At 38.8% G+C, this 8,515-nt stretch overlaps 1 protein-coding gene across 1 annotated transcript in view; it reads right to left on the reverse strand.

Moving 5' to 3' along the window:
• The window catches only part of LOC128690253 (hrp65 protein), a gene marked incomplete in the record, with an annotated part of 121,943 nt that extends 115,986 nt beyond the window's left edge, over positions 1 to 5,957 (reverse strand). The window contains 1 exon segment of the mRNA XM_070090581.1: positions 5,358 to 5,957. Within this exon segment, the coding sequence (XP_069946682.1) occupies positions 5,358 to 5,831 (474 nt within the window).
• Positions 5,958 to 8,515: the final 2,558 nt, after the last annotated feature.

Raw genomic sequence — 8,515 nt, forward strand, 5'->3', positions numbered from 1 at the left:
GTCGCTGTTTTAATCGAAAAATCATGATTTCAGTTTTTTTTCTCTCATTATACACAGTGTGCTGCAGGATCTGTTTTATGTGATGCACACATACCACATAGATGTATTCTCTCATATCTAGGCCCAAATGTACCACTCACAGTTTATCAGAGTGAGCTGAGCTCATGACGTAGATCTACGGTTTGGACCCTGAATGTAAAGCCGTAGATCTACGGGACGGACCCTGAAAGGGTTAAACTAACATTTACCATACCTATTATTGCAAGAGCACAACTGTTGTTCTGATAACATGCTAATGTTGAAGGCTTAGAATTCTGGCAACTTTACCAGATACCATTTAGACTACAGCAGTGGATTTTTAACCTGAGGGAAATTACCCCCTCTTCCTCCCCTAAGGGGTAATTCAACATATTTCTGGGGAAAATAAGTTGGTACCACTTACTGTGAGGCACCATCTTTGTATGCATTTTTCATCATTTCAAACATATCAGTGCCTGTTCTAAAACATTACATAATTTTATCTTATTCCAACTCTTAAATTCAAGTTTTTAAACCATTCTAGTCTATGAGCCCTGCAGAGAGAAACACACCTGCTTAACTGATAATGGACATGACAAAGCAATTAAAAAGTCACAGAAAAATAGATGTAACTGTCCAGATAAAATAAAAAGAAAACTACTTTAGTTGTGCAGAAAAACTTACCTATCTTTATGAAATGTACACAACACATTGAGATGGTGGGATCATAGATGAGCACATTAGCAACCCTAGTGTAACAGACTTAGCCTAACCCATAGTATTTACGTTATTTTTACCTGTCACCCTAGTAACGGGATCCAACTTGCATCAAAACAATATCTGGCCAGACTCTGTAGATATATATTTAGTCCTCTTACTGTTCACCCCTAAAACCACTAGCAAACCCAAGGAAGGCTCAGTTTGAGTTTAATGTTGGCAATGTAAGGTCCACATACCTTCTCTGATATACCTCTGAAGGATTTTAAGAGTTTTCCAACAACAGCCCAGCCATGGACTAAGACTGTCAGGTTCTTACCTGATCAGCTAGGCTGTAACCTTAGGCAGCCCTCTGGCCAACGTATCCATCACAGCTTAGTTGACTGACACTTACCCGGATACCTGGAGAGGGTTTCGAGGGTTAACGCCCCTGTGGCACACAAACTGACGTACGAACCATAGCCCGGCTGGTCAGGTACCGACTTTAGGTGCCTGTCCAGTACCTTCTTGAAGACAGCCAGGGGTCTATTGGCAATCCCCTTTATGTATGCTGGGAGGCAGATGAAGAGTCTTGAGCCCCGAACACTTATTATGTTGTCTCTCAGTGAACTCCTGGTGCCCCTGCTTTCAATGGAAAGTTGCATCTCCTGTCGAGTCTTTTGCTTTCATAGGGAGTGATTTTCGTTTGCAAGTTTGGTACTAATCCCTCTAGGATTTTCCAAGTGTATATTATCATGCATCTCTCTCACCTGCAATCCAGGAAATAAAAATCAAGGGACTCCAACCGTTCCCAGTAATTTAGGTGCCTTATCATACTTTCTGTGCTGTGAAAGTTCTGTACACTCTCCAGGTCAGCAATTTCGCCTATCTTGAAGGGGGCAGTTAGAGTACAGCAGTATTCCAGCCTAGAGACAACAAGCAATTTGAAGAGAATCATCACGGGCTTGGTGTCCCTAGTTTTGAAGGTTCTCACTATCCATCATATCATTTTCCTAGCTGATGCAGTAGACACATTGTGGTCCTTGAAGGTGAGATCCTCTGACATTATCACTCCCAAGTCCTTCACATTACTTTTAGGCTCTATTATATGGTTAGAATTTGTCATATACCCTGAGTGTGTTTTAATTTCCTCAAGTTTCCATATCTGAGTAATTGAATTTCTCTTCACTGAACTTCATATTGTTTTGAGTGGCCCATTTAAAGATTTGGTTGATGTCCGCTTGGAGTCTTGCAGTGTCTTCGATGGAGGTAACTGTCATGGCTATTCGGGCGTCATCCGCAAAGGAAGACACTGAGCTATGGCTCACATCTCTATGTCAGATACGAGGATGAGGAATAGAATGGGAGCGAGTACTGTGCCTTGTGGAATGGCTTTTTACCGTAGCTGACTCAGACATTACTGTTTACTATTACTCTGTGTTCTATTTGTCACGAAGTTATAGATCCATCTACCAACTTTTCCTGTTATTCCTTATCACGCATTTTGTGCACTATTACACCATGGTCACACTTGTCAAAAGCTTTTGCAAAGTCTGTGTATGCTACATCTGTATTTTGTTTATCCTCCACAGCATACAGGACCTTGTCGAAGTGGTCCAGTAGTCGGGACAGGCAGGAGCAACCTACTGTTAACCCGTGTTGCCCTGGGATGTGTAACTGATGGGTATCTAGGTGGTTGGCAATCTTGCTTCTTAGAGCCATTTCAAAGATTTTTATATGGTATGTCAGTGCTATCCGTCTATAGTTCTTTGCAACTGCTTTACTGCCACCTTTGTAGAGTGGGGCTATGAATGTTGTTTTTACTGAGTGTGGTATGACCAGTGTCCATGCTCCCTTTCCTGCAAATGCTGAAACCACACAACAGGGGCTTCTTGCAATTCTTGATGAACACAGAGTTCCATGAGCCTGGGGCAGAGTACATGGGCATGTCATTTATTACCCTTTCAAAGTCTTGTGGTGTTAGGATAATACCCGAGATTTTTGAGATGACCAAATTCTGGATCTTGTTCATTAAGAATTCATTTGGATCGTCGACCCTTAGTCTGGGTAGCGGCTCGCTGAACACTGAGGCATATTGGGACTTGGGTATCTCACTTATTTCTTGGCTGTCATCTGTGTATGTCCCATCTCACCTAAGCAGGGGTCCAATACTGGGTGTTGTTTTTCACTTAGATTTGGCATTAGAGAAGTAGTATTTTGGGTATTTTTCAATTTACTTTATGACTTTCAGCTCTTCCTGCAAATCTTGTCTCCTGTAGGATTCCTTCAGCTTAAGTTTGATATTTGCAATTTCACTGACCAATGCCTCCATCTTTCAGATATATTGGCCCCTCTCAACAGGTCTGTGACTCTTCGCCTTCATCTGTATAGACAGCTTCTCTCTCTCTCTTTACTTGGCAGAAGTACATGTACAATTTCCTCTAAAACCTCCACACTTGTTTCAGAAGAGTTTCTGATATCTTGTATAGAGTTAAACAATTTGGCCCCAATGCTTAAGTTTTCAGTTTAATAAACTTAACTTAGTCTCTCATTTGATTTTAGTCAGTCATTTTTATTTTTTTCACTAACAAGCATTCTTAATTTTAGTAAACTAGTTATAATCGGTGAAACATTACAAACTTGAAAAAATATTTTGCAAAATATTTAATTTTGGTAATCAACTGTTTTTACACCTGCTCTATAGTTGTGTTGTGAGCACAACTGCTTCTTTATGCTCAGAAATTTACCTAAGGTGACAAATTCCCAGAATTGTTAGCCACCACTGCCCACAGAGATGTCTTCTGGATGTTGCAAAACTTAGTGCTGACAAGGAGTTTAAGTGGACAGTTAGTTGGCATGTGCATTGATGGGGCACGGTCTAGAATGTACATTCATTCTGGATTACAAGTGTACTTGAAACAGGTAACAACCCCCCCCCCCCTTCCATGCCACATTCATCCACAGCAATTTCATCAATAGATGAAGATACTCCCCCCCTGGATCTCATCAATGTGTTACATGAGGTTGTTAAAATTGATAATCATATCCAAAGCAGTGTGGAAAAACTCAAACTTTCATAGTATTGCGTGAAGAGAATGAAGCCAAATTCTGAATACTTCTGTGCCATTCAAAGGTTCTCCATTTATCATGGGAAAGTCAATCTTACACTGCATGTTAGAACACAAGAAGAAATTGCAATGTTCCTGGAAATGGGGAGAAATGCTGGAGCAAGAATTTTATTTGAAAATAACAAACCATATATTCAGTCTAACAATGGTCTATGTTGCAGATTAACCCCGAGATCAGGCCACAACCTCTCAGAAGAAAGGAATATGAATATTCTCACAGCTCAGACAAGGTTACCAAAAGTCCACTGCAAGCTCCAGCTTTACCAATGTAGAGGGTGATGATGTGTCCATGTTCTCAGACTTGACAATTCTACTTGAGGAGACCACAGAGAAGTGTCCATTTCTCATAATCCTTCGACACTTATTTTCCATGGATTGTTCCTTGATCTGGAACATCATGAAGTGAATGTATGGATTGACATCATTTTCAGTGGCAAAAGTAATCAAAGATAAGGTGTCACAGCAAAAGTAGGTTTTTCTTGGCCTGCAAGAAAAGCCAAGAGCAGATTTTGAAGACTATGACCTTGACACCTTTGTCCAAGAAGCTAGTGATAAATACCGGATTCTGGCTAATACCAAGTTTAGATCTTGGACTGAACTCTCATTTTATCATATAAAATAGGAGAACATTACTTATAACCCAGCAACAACTGCTATTTCTTAAGAAAAATTTTATTTTGAGAGATATCAAAAATATTTACTATAGCAAAAGTAGCACTGCTGTCAGTGCGAATCAAAAGTAAACAAGTGTGCCAGTCACACATCTAACTCATAGAGTATGGTAGTTACAATACTGTTGTAGGTTGTCACGTTTGGTTTCCTTAGGTTATTTTAAGTTTCTTACCACTGCCACAAAGCCCACCTATTAGACATTATATGGAGTAAATTATCAATCAAATCAGACCAGAACACTCATTATCATCTCTCATTCTTTGTGACAGAGCTCTAAGTCCTCATCCCATTTGCTATGACATATTGCAAAGCTGGTTTTCCTACAAGAATCAACATAAAAACCAAGGAAAGAAATGTTAGATAATACTCATGACCTGTAATGTGTACTAGCTGTGGCAAAACCTAACATTTCAAAGCTGATTAAGAAAAAAGTATATGTATCGTGCTTCTCTAATCATGTCTGAATTTAAATATTAGACTAGTGATGCAAATAGATCTTAAATATTTTGTGAACATTGAGAAAAATGACATTTACTTCTCTTCTTTTATATTTACCATTAATAAGAGGGTATTATTAGGGCTTTGTTGGCTAGCTTAAGGGAGTAACACTACCAAAAAACAAAGAATCAGTGAACTAGATTATATAAAGTCCTAAACCCTTAGGGGTCATATTTAGTGCCTGGGAAATGAGGCAATCATGTTAGATTTGAAGATGGTGAGAAGTAGCTCCAATAACTGGATGAAGAGCCTTTGAGGCTTCGAGAAAGTATAAAAATGGAAAGGGGGGAGGGGAGATGTTGAGGTGATGGTGAGATGTGCAGCAGACATGTGATGCACACTTACTTGGTTCCTCTGAGAGCTGCCATCTCTATCACCATAACTTGATCCACCGCCTCTGTCACCACCGCCTCGGCCACCGCCACGTCCACCTCGGCCACCCCTATAGTAGCCGCCACCACCACGCTGATGTTCATTCCTGTTGTCTCTCGAGTCACTGTTGTTGTGGGCATGGCTGTCTCTGTTGCTTCCCCCGCCACTCCCGCCGCCACGCCCGCCTCCGCCGCTGCCACCCCCAAGGCTACCTATGCCACCGGGCACTTGGGTAGAAGTCTGAACATTGCCCTGGTTACCACTTCCACCACCGCGGCCTCCAGACCCACCACCACCGCCCCGGTTACCACGGAATCCACCTCGGCCGCCCCGACCACCACCTCGGAAATTCCCCGTACTTTCACTGTTCTCATTCGTCTTGGGCGTCTGCGGCTCTTTCTTCACGTTGTCCATATTCTTGGTCTGGGCCTGGGTGTCCATGGCCATGGCAGGAGGGTATAACTAACGCGGAGAAGCACAGACGCAACACCTGGAGTCAAAATGGCGGCGCGGCGAGGTGTGGCGGCGAGGAGGTGCTGGCCAGGCGGGGGCAATGATCGATACTGCGCATGCGCCCCCAACAACCCACGCTGCACCCCCCCTACTAAGAGGAACCAACCCCCGACCTATCCCAACCATCCCCCCAGAAGAACCCCCGATAGACCCCAACCAATCCCCCCCGACCAACACCACGACCCACGCCGCCCTCCACCACTATACATCCTCCACACTGATCGATAAACACATCCATCCATCCTCACAACACACACAAACATTTTTCCCTCAGCATGGCTCTAACATGAGGTAAATTCAAGGATATATTATATTTGAGGTGGGGTAGTGAGGGGGAGTTAGGGTTTAGCAGTGGGTCCAGAGTTTGCATTTTGTTGGTGCGCATTGTGTCTTAGCCAAGATGCCGGCCACCACACTACACCATATCAATATTCATTATAATAACAACAACAATAATGATTACTTTACAGAATTAACAAAATAAAATAATTTGCCGAGATTTTTCATGAATATTTAAAAAGAATGCTTATACTTTATTTAAAGCTATTTTTTTTTATAGTTTTCATTTTTTTGCAACATTTTGGGACATTCCTAATTTTTTCCACTAGATGTAATTATTACTGTAGTCATACTAGTTTCAATATACACTGTACATTAAACTTAAATAACAAAAAGGCACAATACCGTGACTGGAACAATACACAAATCAACAAATAACCCGCACTTAGAAGAGAGGAGCTAGCGACGACGTTTCGGTCCGACTTGGAACGTTTCGGTCTAACTCGGACCGAAACGTCGCCATTAGCTCCTCTCTTCTATGTGGGGGTTATTTGTGTACATTAAACTTATTTATCCCTTTCATAAATAATTTGAATTTCATGAAAATGCTTGAGAAAGCTCTCCAAAAAGCTGCGAAAATATTGCGAAAGATCCACCACCAAGATCTGAAATTTGAAGGCAAGATGGTAAGGCACGAAGAGGTTAACATCATCATATGAAGTCTTGCAACAACGAGATGCCCAGCAATATGGGAGCTGCCTTAACTATGCAGATCCGATGACAGCCTAAAACATCGAGATGAAATTACCTTGTAAGCTTGGACAGAAGAAAAGCAGAGAGTGTGGGACTACACATAAGCATCCACACAGGCTGACATATTTCCAGTACAGCAGGAAAGAAGGAGGTGCAGCTGAAGAGCTTCGGAAATCCTCAAAGTTTAGAAGTACAGTCAACTTGCATATCATTAAGTGTCGATTCCCTTAGGTTCAGAGACCCTCGAGTCATTGGAAAAAACACATCCATGTTCCTAATGGAACTAGAAAAAAGATTCATCAGAGCAACTAAGGATCACAGAGCAATAAGTGTTCTGTTCCAGCCTCTCAGTGCTGCAGTTCAGATGGATAATGTTTGTTGTATGCTCAGTATGTGTCCAGCTCTGACGAGCTGGATGAATTTTTTTTTTTTTTTAATTTTGGTGTTGACAAGATCACCACCGCATTTGTGATTTATCTCTAAAATTTTTAGTATCCTGGACTTTGCTTATGTTACTAACCTCCATGTACCACCAACACACACACACACACACATATATATATATATATATATATATATATATATATATATATATATATATATATATATATATATATATATATATATATATATATATATATATATATAGTATATATATATATATATATATATATATATATATATATATATATATATATATATATATATATATATATATATATATATATATATATGTCGTGCCTAATAGGTAAAACTGGTCAATTAGCAAGAACTCATTTAAAATTAAATACTAAAATTTTATCTTGTACGTTTAAAGATATATATTTTTTCATTAATGTTAATGTAAAAAAATTTAATTTTGCACCAAAAGAATCTTAGAAAACGTACCTAACCTTATTATAACAAACGCAATTTATTTTAGCCTAATCCAACTAAATATATTTTAGATAAGTTTACAATAATTTAATTATAAACAAACACAATGAAATATATTTTTTTCATTGGGTTCAGAATGATTTTTGCGAAATTATTATATACACATTTTCGCTCGTCTTATGTGGCAAGATGAGCGTTGCTATTTAAGCCAAGATCGCAAATTTTACATATTCGGCATGACATTATATATATATATATATATATATAGATATATATATATATATATATATATAGATATATATATATATATATAAAGATATATATATATATATATATATATATATATATATATATATATATATATATACATATATATATATATATACATATATACATGTCGTGCCGAATATGCAAAACTGGTCAATTAGCAAGAACTCATTTAAAATTAAGTCCTTTCTAAAATTTTCTCTTATACGTTTAAAGATATATATTTTTTCATTAATGTTGATGTATAAATTTTTAATTTTGCACCAAAACGAACTTAGAAAATTTACCTAACCTTATTATTACAAGCTGAATTTATTTTAGCCTAACCCAACTAAATATATTTTAGATTTGTTTACAATAATTTAATACCAAACAAACAGAGTGAAATATATTTTTTTCGTTAGGTTCAGAATGATTTTGACGAAATTATTGCATACACAAAT

This window comes from Cherax quadricarinatus, chromosome 32 (genome assembly GCF_038502225.1).
Source record: "Cherax quadricarinatus isolate ZL_2023a chromosome 32, ASM3850222v1, whole genome shotgun sequence".
Classification (NCBI taxonomy): Eukaryota; Metazoa; Arthropoda; class Malacostraca; order Decapoda; family Parastacidae; genus Cherax; species Cherax quadricarinatus.